The following is a 22,743-nucleotide window of genomic DNA, read 5'->3' on the forward strand; positions in this document are numbered from 1 at the left end:
GAATACAAACACAAAACAATAACTATCTAAAACTTCAATTGTTAGATATTTCGACACAAATGATTTTAAAAATACATATGGACGGCCATATTAACAACACATGTAAATTACTCTAAAACGAACAAACTCAACTCAAATGCAACTACGTAAAGATATCGAACGTTTCATGGTAACGACTAGAAAAATATTGAGTTTGTTAGCGACTGAGGGGGCCTGGACCACTACTTGCCAAGTATTTTATAAAACAACCCCCCCTTTTTCCATCCTTTTCCTAATATGTTTCTAACAAGATTGTTGTTTTAAATAAAGATAAATAGCACAGACTAAGAAATAACTTTTAAGAAGACAGAATATATCAAAATGGTAAAAAAGCTAACAAATGTTTCATTAGTTCGTGTCTGAGGGCACGTCAATCGGTATAAATCGATACGTGTCCACCCTATTCCGTCCCTCTTATCTCCCTTTGAGTTCTGCATCGAGCGCTGCAGTCTGCATCAATGTTGACCCACATCGTTTCAGTTAACAACTGTTAATGCGGTTATATAGGGTTGCTATAAAATTATCTAGCCGATCACTGCAGGGATAATTACGTGCTCATTTGTGAATTGGATGTTTGCAGTAGATTTACAGTTAATATGTTTGTTGATTTAATTTTTTACTTGAAAGTCTTGTGGCTGTAAACATAAGGATGTCCTATTCTAGTCTTCGACTTTTGAAAGGATTGTATTTATAGTTTAATGTTTTGTGGGATTGAGACAATTAAAAACAATATTTGATATTAATTCGTGACAGCCCTAAGCTACTATATGCTTTCTACATTCACGGTAGTCTATCAATAATAATAACTAGTCGGCGCAGAATAAGAGGTCGTCTAGGCTCTTGTTCTCTTATGCAATTGTTTTACGTTCTTCAATGCTTTGAAACTTCCCACTTTTTATAACGGTTCATTGTGCTTTTATCTTTTGACTGTGGTACATTTTATTAAGAGAGCACGTCACATTTTTATAATGGTACTAAAAACTAAATTTGGTCTCACTATACTATTCATATATATATACCTTATCAAATTGTCTAGTTGGATCTTCAACACTACAAGACACGCAAACGTAGATAACGAATTAATTAAATAATTTTATGTTTATAATATATTTAAATACACGTTTCCTTAAAACTGTTTTGATTATTCTAGAATATGTCATTGTATTTCTCTAGAGGACGGAACTTCGCTTAATGCACTTTCCACTCGGTTGATCACGACACAACCCTTGCTTGTGCGACCGACTCCATTGTTGTAAGGCGTTGATCCTTTAGTTTCCGTTAATATACGCAATTACAAATATAATAATTTGCAACTTTCTCTAAAAGACTCACTGTTATATTAACATTATTTGAAATATCTTTCATTAATTCATGACGATTCATGTCCTACAGTGTAAAGGTATAAAATCCGACGAAAGAATTTATAGTGTCGTCATATTTGACTAGAACACTATTCTTTCTGTTTTCTGTGTCAAGTAAACTGAAAGTCTAAAGAAATGTATATTTCTCAAGGGAGAGAATGGATCCTTTAAGTCGGAAACTGCAGTTAAAGCGACAGTTTTCCAAACTGTTTTTGAGTGAATCTTAAAGAGTACTTAAGAAAAAAGATATCTGGTGCTGGCAACAGAGACAATTAAAGTATTTGCTTATATATTAAATTTGTTTTTATGAAAAAGTAAAAAAGCTTCTTTAGGTACTATTTTAAGTGTAATAACTGTGTCGTGTAACTTGTCTTTGTATGCTAATGATTTCTCTTTTTTGTCTGTGGTCTGAGATTTGAGCAATATAATTAAATCCTGTTTCTTTTTTATAGTGTATTCGCAATTGTGTTGTCATAGAATATGCAAACTTAATAACTATTACACAGTTTTCGATGTATAGTTTACAGCAGCTGCTGCTCGTGATTTTTCCCGCGTGAAATTTTAATATAATAATGAATATATACTCACTGATAAATTACCTTTCTAATGTTGAAGGGATTTTTAAAATCGATCCAAACGTTTTTACGTGAATACATACATACAAAAATATAAATCTCTCCTTTTTATAGTATTATAGATAAATAACTGTTAAATAATAAAATCTTAACAATGGAATCTAATATAGTATGTATATTGCTGCATTTGTACTTTGGATTAATAACATTCTAATCAAAACATGTGCATAGCATATGTTGGACATAAACACGAACTAACGTTTCATTTCTGACGCTAATTTTGGCAGAGAGCGAATGATATTCGGGTCATTCGCAATACTGGTGGGTACTTCATAATGCTCTACGTTTGTAGCCAATATCTCACTATTTTATCTTCGGATTTGAACGTATTCGAAAGATATGAGTTGGGCTGTAATGGATATGAATTCTTGGCACACTTTATATTGCACAAACATTGTAGAGAATTTGTAGTACGGTTGTGTTTAGACGAATTCTTACGCTAAAATTGTAAATTGTTTATCAATCAGCATATCGAAGTAGACTAAAACATATCGTTAGTTTCCTAAAATAATACGTAAAACGTAAAATATCACAACCACACGCTACTCCAGTCGAATTGTATTCAGCTCTTTCGGTTTGTTATTGTTAGAGACTAGTATCAAAAATTAACATTCGGCTGGTCTATTTTTTTGTGTTCTTTGGCGTCATCTGTTCGTATTTAAAATAATATCAGTGGACCCATATTTCAGTTAAAAAGAAGTAATTCTTGTTTCCTTATAAATCGAATGAAAGAGAAAGTAGATTTTTATTCGCATGCATGTTACGACGAGATGCATTCGTCAGTTAATCAAAATCTTCGTTATGTTACGTTTCCATGGCACAGTATTATAAACGATTTGACATCGCTCTCTGCTCCGATGTATTGCAATCTAAATATAGTGACGTGTCGCGTGCCTTGTGTACGGCTGCTCGCCCTCGCATCGGCGCAAGCGCATACGGAGGGGCCACGCACGTGCTCAATCACGATTTATATTAACTGAAGAGCGAAAAAAATAACACTAGACGTTTTGAGTGCCTCCTCTGTTGTTATAATCATTGTAATAGAAAATTCAAAATGTTATGCAACTAAATTTACATAAATGAATATTCAGTAGCGACTATAATCTTTATTCATAAATGTCTTATGTAATTTTAGGTAACACCAATGTCTAGAATCCTTAACATAATTTTAAAACTTTTTAGGAAACTAGGTCTACAACAAGTCATGGTACCATTAAAAATCCATAAATTCAGACTCAAAACGACAGTACGAAGCTGGTTGCAGAGTCTCTTCTTCGTAACGTTCAAAGTTTGTGGCGTCTCCCGGAGATTTGTATTTAGGAATGAATGGTGCAGGATATCTGCAGTTTACTATAGCATCCCAATCTATCCCTCTAAACCATTTGTGGTTTTTGAAATCCATTACACCATCCTTCATAACCCCGAAACGCTTGGTAATGTCCACTTGAAGTGTATTTCGCACCAGGTCACGTAGATCAGGGTTAAAACTCGTAGGACATCGATATTTCCCTGCGACTATTTTTTCATACGTCTTCATTGGCTCGTTCGCGTAAAACGGCGGGTACCCTGCGTTCATTTCATAGAGCAGGACGCCAAACGACCACCAGTCTACAGAAAAACCATAACCCTTACTCAATATTAGTTCCGGTGCTAAATATTCTGGCGTACCGCACAAAGTCCATGTTCTACCTTGAAGAATTTTACCAAAACCGAAATCTGTGATTTTCAAATATCCGGTTTTATCGATCAAAATATTTTCCGGCTTCAAATCTCGATAAACCACGTTGCAGAAGTGTAGGTACTCGAGCGCCAAAATCACTTGACTTGCGTAAAATTTCGCTAGAGGTTCATCGAATTTCACCATCTTTCGTAAATGAGTAAACATTTCACCTCCAGACACGAATGGCATCACGAAATAAATGTAACTATTATCTTTAAAACTAAATTCCATTGATACAGTGAAAGGGAACCTTATTGCTTCGAGTATTCTCTTTTCGAACAGCGTATGATCGACTTGCTTCAGCTTGACTATTTTTTCTTTTTCAAGTATCTTCATTGCGTAGAACTTTCCAGATTTAGAATGTCTTAGGAGGACGACCCTTCCAAATGCGCCTGTGCCTAGTGTCCGGACTCTATCGAGTTCATCAAATGTCATACTAAAGGGCGGTTTTGAACGCCAGCGTTGATCGAATTCATTCTTGAGCTGTTTCAAGTGTTTGAGGTACTGCTGCTGTTGCTGATCTGTATATCCTTCGTGGACTTCCGAGGAGTTATAGCTAGCCCTAGCTTTGTAAGACATATCTTTCGATGGACTGTAGCTCTTGTTGGAAAACATTATATTTGACGTGTGGTATCATAGCCGACTAGTTTGCGCCGCATCAACGAGTTGAGTTTACGTTACTAAAGACGTGTCGTTGGTCTTGTTTGTGGTTGCTTGTGAAATAGTTTGGTTGAAACGTAATACATACCTCTATATAACGTCTAAAAAATAGTTTTAATAAATATTAATGTTGTGCCGTACATACTTTAAATCCAATCTTCCATATTACCGTGTATAATATAGTTATGAAAGAACTTTTGTGCGCCAAATGGAATGATAAATTGTCAAAGAGATTGTTTGTAATGTAGGAAACCTTTGGAAATCCCATACTAATACATTGCTAAACTTCGTTTTGAATGAGGAAAAAGTAATACCGCTCCACCCTTGCAAATATATCAGCCGAGATCGAAAGTACGTAGGGTGCGACGGCCGAGGGCGAGGGGGTGAGCCGGCATTGGGGGCGCGGGAGGGTGCATCAGCTGTTTTGGGGTGTCACGCCACCACTCGCCGTCCCGACTGTTGTATTGATCAGACACCACGTGGAGTTCCACGTACCGCGAAACTTTACCCTCCTTTGCCCAATTACGAGAATAAAAGACACCTCCCGTCTGCCATATAATGTTTATAGTAGGTATGAAAACGTATTTGCTTAGGTTACTGAATTTAATGAAGTCCTTTAGTGGTCTTCATCTGCATCATTAGGTAATTCAAATATTAATCATATACCTAGAAATAATAAGTCACACACAACGACTGGAATAAACATGCTAGATTTTTAGCAGAATTTTATTCCTAATCCGCAAATGACATCTAGGCAGTGTTGACGCGATTTTATTCCACTGTACACAACACACACCCACTATTGTAACTCAATAACAAAATGATATATCGAGTAAATTACCATTACCCTACAGGCGGCCAAATTTAATCTAGTTGATTGGTATGGAACCGTAGTACATGAAAAGAGAATTTTATAAGAATTATGCTCCGTCATTGGGTGCTGGCTGACATTCGTTACACGCGTATTATTTATATGAATTGAGCGCAATTGTGTGTCAAAATAAAGCCGTAGACAGTTGTTCGTTATGGTACCGTTATACAAACCTACTCATACGAGGCAGCGGCCGTGTAACCCGCCACTATGTTTTATGCTTATGACGCACGCCGACACGTTTATGAATTTATTGTCAGTGTTCCTTGAATTATTTGGTCCTTTTAAACAGATGTTAAAGTTAGCAGTTATTCTCGCAACGAGTACTGTACTGCGGACGTTTATAGCTGTTTTGTTATCGTTTTTGCCTTGTCAATTATTTTTGTTGATTATTAGTATCCAAGATGCTAATGATGAGACAAACATACGTTAAAACAATATTAGTGTAGACATTAGATCCAAGGTGCATCAAAAGCAATACATATTTTCTCGCGCCTCAACAATATAGACGATGTCTAAAATTAAACAGACTATATCATCATTATATTTGACTAGCCAATTTAAATTCGATATGCAATTCCATTGACGTTTTAATGGGGACACATTAATCGAGTTCATAACATAATAGGCGATAGACGTGTGGTATAGACTTGCAAGTGTTCTATGAAAAAACTGGTTCAGATCCCCGTTGTAATCACAACAATTATTTTTTCCTCGGATTATGGAATATGTGCTCATTTTAATACATGCATTTGTACGTCTCTGACAAAATAAAAGACGATTTATAATTCAATCAGTAGAGACCGTTATCAATCACAGACACACTTGTTTATATTCTAGACATAGCCACCAATTTTCTAGATTAGTTTTACGTTAATATATCATTGTCTGCGTGGCCTATACATTAAGTCAGTTCAAGGTTGTGGAGGCCCGCAGAGACTTGGCAAATAACCAGCATGATGTAAGCAGAGTATTCAGGTTCGATGCTCGTTTAGCGTTAACTTCAGACAAGCATTGTGTAGGCGTGTTGGACAGCTAAGCTTTTAAATGTGACCTTCTTAGCCTCTTATTTATGTGTAGAACGCTTATGCTACGTTTCGTAATAAGCTAGCGAATTTTAATCCAAGTATACTCGCGTATTTTAACATAATAAGAAGAAAGAAGAGTGGAATAGTTGGCAGTTTAACAAGAGATTATCTGTACCGTTCATAAATCCAGTAGCATCATCGTTATTTAAGACCGGAAGCGTTTCTTTGATGACTTGTTTACTTCAATGTATAAATTTCCGGCACATGGTCGACTTGTTTAGCTGGCGTTAGTAAAAGACGCACTTGTGCCGAAAAATAGGCTCGTTAGAGACGACCGTGGTACGATGGCGGTTATTTTTCGAGGACATTACCGCTGTAAAAACTAGACGAGCAACTCGTTTCGGAATTTTGCTGCCGGTTGCTAGGTAATTTATTCTTGCGCTAACGCTTTGATAGCAAGTGATGTAATTGAATCTCTTGGTATTAAAATTCTTTGATGACTCGAATGAGCAAGGGGTTCGTTTCAAGTGTCTGGAGAATAATAAAGAAGGGGATAATGTACAGGCTATAACAGTTTTTGTTTTGTAATAGTAGAGAGTGACATTTCTTACGATAATTTGAAGTGTTATGATGTACGCAACAACTCCATTGTTATCGTTTGTTTCATATAAAGATAAGGTAAGATAATCACCTAGAGTTGTGCCAACTCGAACTCATTCACTGGAAACATATAATTTACGCTCCGCAAAAGATGGGCTATTTTAGATTCTTTGATGATTGCATGTTTACTCTATTTTCATACGACCTTTATAATGCCCTTTAATATACTCATTATGTTAGCTAAAAATACTTCGCTTGAACTATCACTACGAATATTGTTAGATTAGTTAAAGGTCGTCTTGTAACTGTAGGTTTATTTTGAAGTTTTCTTAAAAATGTTACAATTATAATCGGGTCGTTAGATTCTGAACATAACCTGTACAAAAATAGATTTGCTCTTGTATATAAAAATATGCACAAAGACCAACGTCCCAAAGAATTTTTTCTCTTATTATTAAATTGCGCAAATAACGACTTTTTTATTTGTTAGTAACCACTCTGTCCACGGAGTTTTGGGAATACACATCTTTATATTTAATAAAATTGGCGTGTCTGTGTAATATCAAAAGAAAGATACCAGATATCGGGAAGATGATATATTTGCGTTGCTGATAACGAAAATCGCACTATTTTTTTTTTGTCTGCCTGTATGTCAGCAAGCCCCGTTTGTTCCGGGTAATCTCCGAAACGACTGGGCTGATTTCGACCGGACTTTCACTGAAGGGTAGCTGACACAGACGGGCATATTATAGGATATTATCTTAATATTTCGTGGACGAAGTGGCAGGCAACAGCTAGTGTTATATATATAGTATTGTTAGCTTTTCATTCGCCCCAGTTGACATTACCAATCCGTCCCTTTTATATCCGACACCGCTTCACTGTATTTGCTCGATATATTAATATCTACAGCCTTGCAACGACCCGTGGCCAGCCTTTGAAGTCAGCCACTGGGCACTATAAAGGGTGTTACAATATATTTTGCTCATCAACATTGTACAGCGTGTTACACGCAAATAGCAATGTGACCTTGCTTTTACTCAACGTTTGCCGCTAGAGACGGGATTACTGACCTCAACGAGCTATCGTCAATATGTTTTTCGTTGTTTAGATTTGGATATCAACATTTTTGTTAAATCAGATTATTTATGTTTTTTACGGATATTTGTTGCTCCCCTAGTATTGCGGATGTCAATTAACCACCGATCAGCATTAGGCGATTCGCTGTTTTGACAAATTTGCTTTACAAATTACGACGTTTCCCCAACATTAACTAATTCCAACATAAGAATATAATCAAAAGGTATTTTGATAGATTTGTATGATCTTGCATAATATAGGTTACTAAAACAAACGAGTATGCTCTACTTGGCAGACTTTGACGAGGAAGCCGTATTAGTGATGTGATTGAACGCATTATTAACATGTAATGAAATGCTAATCTGACCTCTTTTACTAACACATTCTCGTAGTTCTTATTACATTTATAATTTAATTTTTCATTGAGTTCAGAATTGCCAGCAACTTTGCCTTCAGACAGCAACTTCAGCTTTGCCAGAAACTATGTCTGCATGGAATTCAAAATCTTAGTATGTAGGTACTCTATGCGTTCCAGACTATCTTCTACGTCTGTATCAAATCCATCTATCCAGACTTTCGCATTTATAGAATTGGTAAGAAGTAATATTTATTAAACTCCTCAATTTTTAGCTTAGAAAATAGACTACTAAAAGAGAATAGATGCAACTACTCATAAGTTGTAATGTTTACAATTACTACAATGGCTTACGGTATGTCTAAACGTTTTATGACCGTATGATAACAATGCGGTTCTTTATTGTTCGACTTATGAATACGAAACTAGAGGATTTGTTGAGTTTAAAATGAGAGCTTATAGTTGGGTACAATCAGCCTCAGAGTATGTGAGTCATGTATCTCGCAACCGTTGCGTTATTTATGCTTCGCGCCGGAAACTGCGGTGTGTAATTATTAAAACATGGGGTCTATGCTGTTGTTTTGCCTACCATTTTATGTTAATATCATTCTATGGCTGTAAATGCTTTATGGTTAAATGTTTTGAGGACTTGCAAATTGTAGCTACGACCTACGGGGAGAGTAAAACTTTATATAATTTAATAATTCACTTAATATGAAAGTTTGTAATATCAGAAAAGCCTATGATCATCGCTTTACTGCAATGCGAAATCTCGTACAAATAAATGTTAAACTATGACAATTGGGTCACTTGGCAAGCGTTCCAAAATTTATCGCAATAGAAAATTTAGAAGGAACAGTTCATCAACCTGAGTGATGTGGTACATCGCAAGTAAGTTTCTCTATTTCATACTGTGTCCATACTAAACTCTGCAATTTCTCATAAAATAAGAACGTGATTATCCACCTCCATGGAAAGTTGGAACTAGTCTATATAGATGTATGTAAGGGTACTACATAAGTAGTACCCTTACATACATCTCTATCATCTGTCTCTAAATTCACTCCCTTCTTACTCATATCCTCATTAACACGATTTGTCCATACTTCGGTCTACCACTACTCTTGTACCCACATTCAATCACATTATTCTTGTCCAATTTCACACATTATTCTTGAACGTGTTCAGATTACATCCTCGTCCTTGCAATGGTGGGAAGTGTCATCGAGTTACATGTTAAAGTCATCTTCATTGTTTGGAGGCGACTGCGCGTCATTATCACTTAGATGCATTCTTTTTGTAGTCACTTACTCGCCGACATAGCGCAGACAAAGGCTCTGTTTCCAAGCTTTTTATGCGGTGAACCCAGATGAACCCTAGTTTTGTATCAGATTTATATTTGTTTGAGATTTTCGTTACACAATTTGGAAGAATTGTTTATTTGCCACACTGGTCACTAAGCCTGTAAGGGGATATTTTAACATTTAAAACAAATTTACTGCATGAGTAACCTTTACCAACCCTGAGTACTAAATAACCTCTAATGCGAATCGTTTATAGAATGTTGCATACAATTTAAAAGTAAATCTAGTGAAAATAACTTTGACCATTGATAATTCATAGTAACCTTAATTCTAACAAGCGAACATATTATTCCATAGCAACATTTTTTAAAGATTCAATTTCCAAGACGTCGATTTCTTTGCATCACGATATGAGTCAGATCCTGTCGCACATCTATATTCTTACGCATTTCCTGTGCATTCAGATTATGGAAACAACTTTTTATTCATACGATAAGGAATCGTCACGTGATCTTTTGAATAAAAAAAATGTGTGCGCTGCTAAAAGACGTCATTTTAAACTTCAAATCAAACGCTACGCTAGTAAGAAATAAGCTACGTGATAATATACGTACATAACCGTAGGTTCACACTGAACTCTCTGTCACGGACGTATGACAGTGGATATTCACGACACAATTGTTTTAGAAACGATGGCGTATAGCAACCAGTTAAAATTCTGTAAGAACTCCAAATTTCACGATTCCTAAGGTGCCATACGTTTTGTCAAACCAGTTTGTGCGCATTCTTTTCCTTTGGCCACTGACATATTTTCAAACACACACGACTACCACAGCAATACTAAATTCTAAGAAACACAAACAGGACAATGTTTATAAAATTGTAACTGTAGTTTGTCCTGTTAAATGGATAATTGCTTTGTTATTGATCCTTCAGCTTCTGAGTTTTTAAGCATGCAAAGAATACAGGATCTTGTAATTGCTTATTATTTCCTTCTACAATCAAACATTGTATTATCATTTATGGTTGTGTATAATTTTATCCAGCTACGCTTAACCCTTCCAGCTAAATACGAAGTCATCGAACTACGACTGGTTTACGCAGAAATATCCAATAGCATTACAGCAACTTATATAAATTCCTCTCATTAAGATGTCGTCGACTTCGAGTATAGATATCTAAATACATATCATACTGTAGTATTGAAGATAAGGAAGTGTAATCGCTTGGCAAATTGTCTTGATATTCTATACGGATGTAAGTAAGGATTAGCGACTCGTCCCAGCGTCGTACAGATGGGCGTTTATATTTCAAACACTCGTGGAAACTATAAGATTCGAATGGTGAAAGAATTTTTGAAATCGGGTCAATAGTTTTAGAGTTTATTCGTAACAAACATTCACATCATTCCGGTTTATTCTTAGTCAAATGTTTAATTCTAACAGACTTAAAAACAAAGCAAAAGCGACGATGTTGTTTATTGATTTTAAAATTAAAAACGATAGTATCAATAGATTCTCAAGTGGACGAGAACTGGCCACTTGAGAATCATTATAAGGCGGCTATAGATAGACTAAGCAGAGTGACAAGTTGTGAAGTGTATAACGAAGTAAAAAAAATCTTTCTAAAACAGTTTAGTACAGAAGTGGTTGTAAGTTTTGCAGAATTTCCCCTGTAGACTGTTTATGAAGTTTTAGAATTTTAATCATAGGAACAGGAAACATTTAGCGAGTATATCAAAATGTTTAAACGCCAGTGTGATTTTCTCTTATAAAGTCGATAATGCAAATGAGAAAATTTATGAACAGACAAAAGTACTTTATAATTGTATGATTTGTACTCGCATAAATTTTGTCACGTTTTGAATAATTGATTGTTTATTTAGGAAATTACAACCCGCACGAAATTACGGTTTTATGACTAGCCATTACTTTTAGCCATAAAACCGCGTAACTGTACAAAAGAACCTTGTTCTCTGCCCTTATTTGTAGCTCCCCTCCCCTACTATTAAATTTAGTATTGTACGGATCTATTACTCTCGTTCACGCGTACAAGAGTGAAATGTTACCTGACTAATGTACGATTTGTTTGTTTCAGATTTGTCTAAGAATAGATTTAGTGACGTGCCTGATGAAGTGACGACGTATGTGTATTTAGAGAAGTTATTGCTATCACAAAATGTAATCAGAAGTGTACCGGAGACTGTTGGTGGACTTCAATCACTAACATATCTTGATCTCAGGTTAGTACCATAGCTATTTGACTCTACTCTTAGGCGTTACCATGGCGCACTGACAATCGAAATATATAAAAAACTTATTCGTATAAGACCATATTAAAGGTAGCTTATTTAAAGATATCAACAATCTAAATTGTTCCACTAATGAAGAAATTAATAATCATTGTATTTAAGACATAAAGGAAAGATACTAAATACAGTTTACTTTTTTATTCTAATAACTTATCGTATATGGAATGTCACAATTTTATTATTCTATAAAGTTATACTTAAAGTATACACAATAATGTTATAGTAATATACACACATGTTATAGTAATATATGTAATTAAATTAGTTTTTGACTCGTGTTAAAATTTGCATTTCTCAGCACATTCATCATATCCATTTTGACGTTTAATTTGAACTCATCAGGTATTGACTTGAGATGAGGTAGAAGGGAGATAAGGAATAGTTTATCACTATCCTCTGATTCATTAAAACTATGCGCGTCAACATTAGCGAAAGCGATTTCGCCGACGAGGCTATTGCTATTGGTTTTGATCTTTTTAGGCGATTTTGTTTCATTTTCTTCGTCAACGTTGGAGCCGTCCGATTTGTTATCGTCATTGTAACTGTATGTTTCACTATCGTTATCATCTGAACTTTCTTTCTTAATACTCAACTTCCTTCTTGTTCGCCAAATGCTGGTCTTTTCCCCATCCTCTTGTTCAGTAGATGCACCAGCTCTCGCAGTCGACTCCTCCTTGAGAAGGAAATTAAGCTTTTTGCTGTAAATATAAGGTCTTTTTGATCTGTTCGGATTTACTACGAATTTTTGAAAGCAATCTCTGATGCTTTTCCATTTCTTCTGTAGCTGGATTTCTGTAAAGAAACACATTATGAATATGAAATATTCGCACTATTTGTTCTACTATTTTATATCGCAGTGTTTGTACATTTTATGGCCATTTCCTCGTTAATTATACCGTAAGTCGAGTACAGTTTCGTTGTATAACGAGTTCACGTAATGTTTGAATCTCATAGCGTAGTAGCGCACGTGTGTAGAGTAGAGTAGACCCTTGCATTCTGTTTATAAACAAACTGTCTACCATAAACAAAGACTAATTTGGATGCTTTTCGAAACATTCTCTGTTAAATTTAAACGCATGGTTTTGTTTAAATATTCATAGTAATGGTATGCAGTATTTCATAGTAGTTATTTATTTAAAAATGATTCATTTAAGTACTTTTAATATACAAAAACGTATAAAATAATTAATGTTTTATAACCACGAAATAATAACATAAAAACTAGTGTCTATGGGATGGACTCCGATTTTTAATCTATGCCTAAAATGAAATAGAGTCATCTCTATGACAGCAAATAAATGTCATTAATAAAAAGTCTGACATTTCGTTTCGTAAATGCAAAATAATTAACGTAATAAATTTATAATATTGTAATAATATAAAATTTATAATAATTAATATTGTTTACCAAGTTCTCGCAATTCACACTTCGTGAACTTGACGTTTGGCTCGACTAGTTCCTTTACAACGTCCGTCCATAGTTTTTGCCGTATTGCCTTGCTACGATAAGCAACATTATCATAATCCCATATCCCGGGACGCTTTTTTATTTCCTCTATTAGCCTCTCCGGGTCGTATTCGAAATGCACTGTTGTCATCTTAAAAAGCTATAGAAATTATTTTGAAAACGAACCGCCAGCGTTTAAACGCGACGGTACACACGAACGAGCGGACGCCGCGCGACTGACGCGCCGCGTTTAGTCGTAAAATGGCGGCGTTTTATAGGGTGACCAACAATCTTCTTAATCGACACTGATTACAGAAATTTATTTTTTTATGTGCTTAACAATATTCATTCTCTCTTTTCAAAAGCCTTTGAAAATAAATATTTTTATTTATAGCAACCATAGATGTAATAAGATGTTTTTACTAAATGAAACAAGCAAAATCCACAAGTCTGTTTTACATAATATATCCATGTATGTTTTTGGCAAAAGCATAAACACTTTATCTCAAGGTTTTTTGCTTTATGCTGAAGTATATTAATTTGACCATTTTTGGCTTTAATGGCGCGAGTTCCACATTTTGGTATGGTCACCCTAATGGAGACGCCGAATCGTATCGAGCGAACCGCCTCGCCGCGTACTTCGACCGGCGGGCGACGGGCGGGTGACGTGCGGTGGCGGGCGCGCGGAGCTTACGGTAGAGCGTTCGCTCGCGTTTGTACTCCCCTCGCCTCGGCCCCGTCTCTGCTCTGATTATTATCGTTTACAAGTATAACAACTTAAACGAGAATATGAATATGAATGAAAGATCTACATCTAGAAATTACACGTTTTAGTCTATTGGCCTTTCAAAAATCATAAAACGTATTCAAGAAGGAAATTAATCAAAGGAACGCAGTACCGCGGTATGTTCCTAGAGATCGCATAAAGTGAAGATTTACTATACGAGAAATGATCAAGAAGCTTGCCTTCAGGTGCCAAACGATGCAGAGAAAGATGGAGTAGGGTGACAAGGTTAACAATAGGAAAAGCTGTTACCTTGCAGTCAAAGTAAGTCAAGCAAACGGGATAAGATAGAAAGTGATATGGGGTTATATTGCGGATACGATATCGGTCTCAGATTTATTAGACGACTTTAATCCTTAGGACACCAAAATATAAAATGAAATCGCCTCTTTTATAAATATAGTTAAAGGAATCTGAAGATGTTTGTTTTCATGAGAGATTTCAGATTAATTGAAATTCCCAAACATAAGTAAAGACTTTAAAACATAATAAGGACATGACTAAATGCGGAAAAGAGTAAACCATTACTATAACTCATTTGCATTGCTTATTTGTACGGTAACGTAAACATACAAATTAAATTAAACGCCCTTAAATCTATCAACATTCTGTAATGGCTATAAAAATGATAAGCGATCTGAAGACGTTGCCCTGTTCGTATAGAAATAAAGTCTGGCTAATTTAGACTACTTTTCCACTAAGTAAGCAGTCAAAACGTGAACTCATTTTAATGCTATTATAGTCAAAGGTGCGTCATTGAAAATATTCGTTTGGTTCGTCGTACTAGTGAAAATGGCGTTTTGATGTAACCCTAATGTTATCCGGTTTATAAAACCACGGTTTTGGACGTGATGCTGGTCATTAGTAAGTCTGGTGGAAGCTAATGATGCTCTGGTAGCAATCGCTTCGGACTAAGGCCTGTAATGGTTCCTCTCTTGGCCTTAATTATATTATCACGCGTCTATGCAGTTGTTTTTTGCTATTAAAATGTGTAATAAATGGACGTGGATGATCTTAAGTGTGTAAAGCGATTGAAACGGTTAAGTGAATTGTATGAGCTTTTTATAATAAAAAGTGATTGAATGCAACATAATGGTAAGTTTAATCGTGTAAGAAATACTACCAAGCGATCAGCAATGTGTTAGTAGTCATTTGGAAAGGATTCTTCAGCAGTGTTGCGTTAATATCTCGCCGTGGTTATTTCGAATCATTTTTTGTTGTTCCTAACTCTTACAATTTATAACATCCTGGTGCTCTAATTTATGTCTATTTCTGTCTGGGTCTATAATTTGCGTCGCGACCCAATTTATAAACGAACATGTGACACTCGCGGCTATTAAATCCAAGAGGAATGCCTTTTGATGGTAAATATAATCAAAAAACTATAATCTAAATATGTTTTTGATGTTGTCAGAATAATTTGTTAGGTTAAATGTGTAGTCAAAGTATTGCAGTCAATCTGAAATCTTTATTTGTACGCACAATCTATTTAATCTTTGAAATTAAGGAATACAACTTAAGAAGCAGGCTTTTAGCTAATATTTTGTTTATTTTGTATGGCGTGATGCCAAATAGGCATAGAAAAGAAACGCACAAAAAGAGCTTCGATATTATAACAGAAGTATATTTTGTAGGTCACTGCAAATACCAGGGTTCAATGACCTATGGTGTCACGGGAGTATGTATCTAGTGATATAGGCCCGTGCTAATGTTCCGCCCGAGTTGGTAACTAGTTGACATTAACGCCGGGGTAATGGGGGTTGTTATTGTTTCATAACTACGGAACAAACAAGTGACGTCATAATGTGCGCGCATTGTTATGGTAACAAACAGCATTTGTTTTTTCTGTCGTAGCGTTGGTTGTAATCATACGTATTTTTGACCGACTTCCAAAAAGAAGGAGATACTCAATTCGTCTGTATGTTTTAACTGAGTTGCCAAACAAATGAGAACTGTCTATTGAACAAAAATAAAATTTAAAATTTGAAGATGTGATCTTGTCATAATTTATGTTCATTTACGTTCTGAGCTATTAAAATTTTCCATCAATGTTGCGTATTAGCTTTATGATTGTTCCTTGTTGCAATGCTCTGTGTCGTCTTTGAGCGCAACAGTTTACTTCAATAATTGCTTGCTCAGTTCTCAAAATAGAAAACGTTTGATTAAACGCCTCTTATCTAAGTGTTACGAATAAATGCGTCGATGATATCCTTATCTTTGAATGGCAAATAAAAGTGAAGTTTATTCGCATCATTTTGAACTAAGTCATATTCATACTTACTTATATCATGTCATATAATATAAAATATTATAAATGCAATAGTTACGACGTTGTGTGATGTGGATGTTTGTTAGCGTTTGTAGCCTAAACGGCTGAACGGATCTCCATAAAATTTAGCACAGGTTATAGGCATAGTCTGGAAGAACACTTAGGCTACTTTTGATCCCGGGAATAGTTACGGTTCCTGTGGGATTCATGAATTTAGTTTTTAATGTTTACTCGATCATTCTGCAACGGTGCAACATATCTTATTAAAATTTGGCATAGATATAAAACAAAGTCTGGTGTACACATGGGATAAGGTTCATCCCCGAGAAATGTCCGGTTCCTGAAGCATACGTAGCTTTTTGTTATTTATATAGTTCGTATGTTTTCTAATACCACGCGGACGAAGTCGCGGGCAACAGCTAGTTAATATTATAAATGTGAAAGTTTAGATGGATGGATGGATGGATGTTTGTTAGTGTTTGTAGCCTAAACTGCGGAACGGAACTTGATGAAGTTTGGCATAGATGTAGATGATAATCTGGAAGAACATAAAGGCTACTTGCTTTTTTTTAATACCACGTGGACGGAGTCGTGGGCAAAAGCTAGTAGGTTATATAGTAAATTAGCTCCCTTTTACTTTTATGTCTCAATTGCTAAAGCATGTGTGCGAATGTGGCAATTTATCTTGTATTCAGCTGAGTTTGTCGAGTAACGTGTCTGGTAAACTAAGGAAAATATTACGACTTGAGAAGTGGGACACTCGCGCCTAAAGGTTGTGATAATACAGCTAACTTATGGTTAACATAAAAACCCTGTTTTTTATATAATCATAAGTATGCGATAGTTATGATAGGTGAAATAAAAATAATAGAATATAAAAATTCTCTTTTGGACAAAACGTTTTGAAAAAAATCATTGGGGACAACAAATGTCCGCGATGTGTTCCTTCCAGCTTAGATTGTATAGGTGGATATCACTTGTGGCTTGATTTGTTACCTAGATATGTTTAGTCAAGACGTAATTAACAACTTACAATCCTTTAAGTACAGAAACTTCGTATTGGTTTTCTAACGATATGTCCTTTCATCTTCCATTGTTCCATTCCCAGTTTTTTTAAGAATCGTGTCAGGTTTTGGCTTGTATTTCAAATACACTAGTTCTAGTGATAGTGTTTCGTTCATGCCGTATTTGTTCTCAAAGAGAACAACTGGGTCGACACGAGTGCTCACACGATTCCATGATCTGAACCCATGCAATATTTCCTTTCGCTTTTGCTTTTGAATATACGAGTATAGCAAACCTTTTAAGTCACAATTCATGATTCGTAATTTATAAACCAAAGTATTCCTTAATATTTATCAAGGGGCTTGAATTTACCCTGAATTTGTTGACAACGTAAAAGTCGCAGTTGGCAGTGCAGATTGTTTGACATCACGTATCTTTGAATTTCTTCGTAGATTCTTTAGTAAACTTTATACAAATATACAATAGTAGTGATGGTTAATTCTACTAATGGTACCTTTTTCTACAAGGTAGTATTGTAACCTCGCTATAACGAGTTCTCCCCTATGTTCCCGTGCCGAGTCCCCGCTCTGCGACCTTCATTCGCAGGAGCGGAAAGTGGGTGTAATTTTTCCGAGGGGTTAGGGACACCGTGCGTTATAGTTATATTTTCTCACATATGTTTTAATATCGCTTTTACCTACCATTTAAGTATGTCATAGTACGTATGTATTTAAACTCTTGGTAGAGATTATTTGAAGGTAGAGCGTGGCTAAAGGAAAAACCAATTATCATAGAACATCGAAACATCGCACGACTTTTAGATAAAAATCGAAGTACAAATGATAGTGTTTGTTGTTCCCAAGGCCTTTGATTTGATATCCATTTTCTAAGACAATAAAAGCAAAAAGTCAAACAAAAGCTTCTTATATTTACAATAACAAAGAACCTCTCACGGTCATATAAATTGCTGAGAGGTCACCCAATTGTTTGCTCAAGCTTGTATAAAAAAGGTAAGTACGCTTTAAAAGCTGGACCTCTACAATGTCTATCAATTATTGTCGCTCGCATTTAGATATGGTTATATCAGAAAAGATAAATGGAGGCAAAATTGAGATTGTATCATGTTTCCTTCCTTCTCTCGTAGGGATTTTCTCCTTCAAGTTAATCTATCTTTCGTCATCTCAGGCTTCACTACCTTCTTGATCATGTCACTTTTTAAGCAATTCCTTCCGTCTCTTTTCAAGCTTTTCTCACCTCTCGTAGATATCCAGAACTATCTCACTCAAATCTATATCAATATTTGTTCACAAAGCGTTGGTGAAAATATTCCGTATGTATGCGTGATAGGTATGCGGAGTGGTTACACTAATCATCATAGTTAAGTATCATTACGCTTTCCCGTGCACGAGCGGTCGCCGACACTCGCTAGTAGACCTCGCGTGTGACTAGCCGTGCTGCTATTGATGCCTCTTGAAATGTAAGAGTGGAAATCTAACCAAAAGTACATTTAAAAATGTTGACTGTGTATGTCATAGACTACTACTAATAGTTGAAAACAAAAACCTATCGATTTTAAGAAGATTAGCACCGATTAGTTATTATATTCAATGTTATCTTTAGTTAGCAATCCTAATCTGACTACAATGTTTTCTTTCTCTGCTTATGCACCAAATCATGGGGGGGGATTTTTATGTTTTTGCGCAGGTGTTTTGGCTGTGGCAACTCATAGCATTACTCTAATTTGTCGTACTCGTAGGTGTATTCAGACGTCGTCGTCCGTCAGACTTTGCATACGGACGTAATTTATCTTTGTAAACTCGCTTCCTTGCCAAACATTTGACCAGACGGCGAGACGACGGTTTTGTTGAATAATGTTCCATGTGATCTGTCTGATGTAATGCATAACATGGACATACGCTTTCACATTTTGTATCGTTTTATCATCTTCGACGTATTGTTATTCACTAGCAATAATGTTTAATTGTAAACACACTTATCAGATAGGCTTTTGTTTTAGAAGTACGTTTTGTCTTATATTTTCTATTCCATGTATCAAGTGTCTGCTAATTTGAATAAGGATTAATGATAATCAAGTGAAATGAAAACGGCAAAGTGGACGGTAACAAAAAACATATGAGGTAAAGGCCAGTTTGTTTAATATTTGTGAGAATAAAAGGAATCATTAGATAGATATAGGAGGAAGTAGAGAAAACAGGTCTTGTTACGTCAAATAATTCTCCGCGTTGACTGATATTTGCCACATTTTCATCACGCGATGTTTTTATGTTGGTAACGACTTTTTGTCGCACAAGTCATGGTCTGCTAGTTCACAACGTACTCTTTATCGTTAATATTCATGTTTTAAAATATTATTAAACATTATGTTGTAGTAAAAGTTATAGTAATATTTACTTTTAAAAACATATGACTGTAGAATTTCAAGGTACTAAAAAATTATCATGGATCGATATATAGATTAGTTTTTTTTTATAAATAAAAGAAAAAAAACTTTATCAAACAAAGTTTGATTAAAATGTTTGATAGATTTTACTAATCCCGTTTCTAAGATAGCGATCATATGCCACGAATTGCTTGGTTTTTATTATTGGATGTGGTTATAGGACAATCGACTTACGACAAAAAGCATAACAAGATTGATGTCTCATGTTTCGTAGTTTACTTCATCGGTACGGCAAGTTGAGAAAGCGTGTTTACATTGGAGTCGGTTGGCAAACCTCGTCCCCAGCGTTCCAGTGAAACGGCGTATTGTACCGCCTTATACGGCGTAGTAACGGTCGGATCTGCTGCGAACACATGTTGACAGTCCTAAGTGGAATTGAAACTTGTTGCAATGTATTGATGCGGACATTTCAAGGACAATGAATATGAATTGAACAATGAATGGATTCTTATCTATTCTGTCTAAATCCAAACGCTCATAAATTCATAGAATTAGGTTTTATTTACAAGCGAAGACAACAAGTTCACTAATTTCTCATGTGAATGTTTTTATCAATGCAAGCTTTGTTTATCAATGCATTTTAATCCACAATTTAATTAAAAAAAATCTTGTTTATTTGTTTAAGATCTAGGCACAAACGTCCTATCAATGTCTGTCAACATAGAGTCCGTTGAACCCTATTCTATTATTAATCCCGGTATTGAATCCAGTTTCTGAGCCACGTCTAGGCGTCTAGAGTCTAGACGGCCTGGATTGGTTTAACGCAAAAAGAAGTTGTTCCTCTAAATGTGTAACATTCAATACTCTATCCGTTTAAGATGTGAACGCTACTTTAGTTCAAATATACTGTTGTATACAGACGGCTTCTGCTAGTTGAGGGTTATTTAATTGGATCTTGATGATGGATATTATACTCTTAAAATTGTTACAAATGTGTTTGATATCTGTACTACTGTATGTTTGGATGTACCGTGGTGTTTACTGTTTACGCATAACAATGTTAAGAAAGTGCGTTATATGGTGACACTTTGGAGATTCTAAAACATCTTGTAACGAAAAGCCATGCCATGATTTACCCTTTTACCTTTTGAAATACCTAACAAAATATAATCATGATAAACGTATCGTTCGAAATGATAAAGGGCACCCAATTATCTCTGCTCCACTTCGCTTGTTAGCTTTGTTAGCAAAATGTGAAAGTATTCGTGTTCATGCCACTGCATTATAATTGCAGGAAGCTTAGATATGGACTCGGTGCATTTTTTGCTATAACCGATTTCATCGTTTGCCACAAATCGATGCTCAAATCGAGTCAGTCACACGATTTGAAAAACGATAAAAATTGCAACAATCGGAAGACTAAACGTATTTCGTTTCTTTAATCAAAGAGAAGTTATTAAATCTATCGTTTAATAATCTATCGGTTTTGTAATTTCGTATATAAGTACATACATTCACAAGATGACATTCGCCCGATGTTAAATGACTGGACATTCATTGCTAAGTCTAGGATATTATATATACAAATTTATAGCTGAAAAGGCAAAATGGAAAGCAATTTCACAAATACAAAAGCAGATTTCTTCAAATTTATTACATTTACTTGTCAAAAGGCAATTGATGGCAACTTTCTCCGCAACTCGAATGCTTGGATCGCGATAATTCTCATTTGCTCGCCAATATTGTAGAGTGCTTTTATAAATCGCATAGTTACGTGATTTACAAATATCGGGTGTACGTACGTAATGTTTACAAGTTTCCTCAGCACGAGGCCCTATATTAGATGCGGAACGATTTATGGTTTCGGTTGATCTAATTACATGCAAACTTCTTAGCGAAGTGGGCCTCAGTGTATAAATAACAGTAAAGTGATGTGTTGAATGGGCTTTAGTGTACACTAGACGGTGTTAGCTGAGTAATGCTTGATTGATTGCTTCAGGTATTTCGAAGTACTCTTGGGAAATCAATTAATTTACTTGGATCTCTGTAAGTGGATAACGAAGAGAGTTTTATTTGGTATAGTACATCACTGAATCTAAATGCAAAGATTAGGTAGAGGTAACTGTAGATATTTTGTCTTCGTATGCATTCTTCCGATAGGCAATAATTTCATAAATTGATCATTTCCTTGGTAAATCACAACCATTTGAATTAATATAAGAATATTTATTAAATAGAACATTATTTTTGTCAACAGTTCAAATCAATTAACGGAGTTGCCGAGAGAAGTATGTCAGATGCCACTTCAAGTCCTTCTCGTGCCGGACAATTTGCTGGCGACGCTGCCCAAGGAGATCGGCAAGATGACCTCTCTGGCGGAGCTGGATGCCTCAAACAACAGGCTGACGCAGGTGCCGATGACCCTCGGGGACTGCGCCGGCCTCCGGGCTCTCGACCTTAGCAATAACCAGCTGGGTTTGCTGCCTTTACGTAAGTATAATAGATATAAATAGATTCAAATTTTATGATGTCTCCAGATGATGCGATCGTTTCATCTGATAGCTAAACTTGTGCTTTGTGTGGTGTCATGTGATTTCCGAGCTGCCATAAGGTTTGGAACTTAGTATATCAACTATCCTTTGGCCATGTGTTTATTTAAAAAAAGTAGATCTTTGTGACAGTTAAGGTAAGGTGCATTAAAAGGCAGGTGTTAATGACGCATCTGCAGTGGATTAAAAAAAAGCTAATTGCAATACGCCTTATAGCGAGTGATTAATTTACATACATAACGTTCTGCACTAAGTGTAGCGTGGTATTGTGGTCGTAGAAATCCGTGTTATACAGTACAATTCTTGATACAGTTTTTTTTTTTA

The 22,743-nt window shown here is 35.6% G+C and overlaps 3 protein-coding genes across 3 annotated transcripts in view; 1 reads left to right on the forward strand and 2 right to left on the reverse strand.

The window, feature by feature from the left end:
* Positions 1–22,743, forward strand: part of LOC106099475 (leucine-rich repeat and calponin homology domain-containing protein 1-like) — a 36,055-nt gene that overhangs the window by 5,596 nt on the left and 7,716 nt on the right. Inside the window, exons 2-3 of the mRNA XM_013278034.1 lie at positions 11,751–11,895; positions 22,128–22,360. Coding sequence (XP_013133488.1) covers positions 11,751–11,895; positions 22,128–22,360 — 378 coding nt within the window. The remainder of the gene's footprint in view (positions 1–11,750; positions 11,896–22,127; positions 22,361–22,743) is intronic.
* On the reverse strand, positions 3,134–4,415 carry LOC106099720 (cAMP-dependent protein kinase catalytic subunit alpha-like). The gene has a single exon (XM_013278345.1). It carries the CDS (start codon positions 4,368–4,370, stop codon positions 3,249–3,251), a length of 1,122 nt encoding a protein of 373 aa, XP_013133799.1. The 5' UTR covers positions 4,371–4,415; the 3' UTR covers positions 3,134–3,248.
* On the reverse strand, positions 12,137–13,732 carry LOC106099721. The gene is made up of 2 exons (XM_013278347.1): positions 13,373–13,732; positions 12,137–12,756 (listed from the first exon to the last, which is right to left on the reverse strand). Exons 1-2 carry the CDS (start codon positions 13,560–13,562, stop codon positions 12,221–12,223), a joined length of 726 nt encoding a protein of 241 aa, XP_013133801.1. The 5' UTR covers positions 13,563–13,732; the 3' UTR covers positions 12,137–12,220.

This window comes from Papilio polytes, unplaced genomic scaffold (assembly GCF_000836215.1).
Source record: "Papilio polytes unplaced genomic scaffold, Ppol_1.0 DF824102.1, whole genome shotgun sequence".
Classification (NCBI taxonomy): domain Eukaryota; kingdom Metazoa; phylum Arthropoda; class Insecta; order Lepidoptera; family Papilionidae; genus Papilio; species Papilio polytes.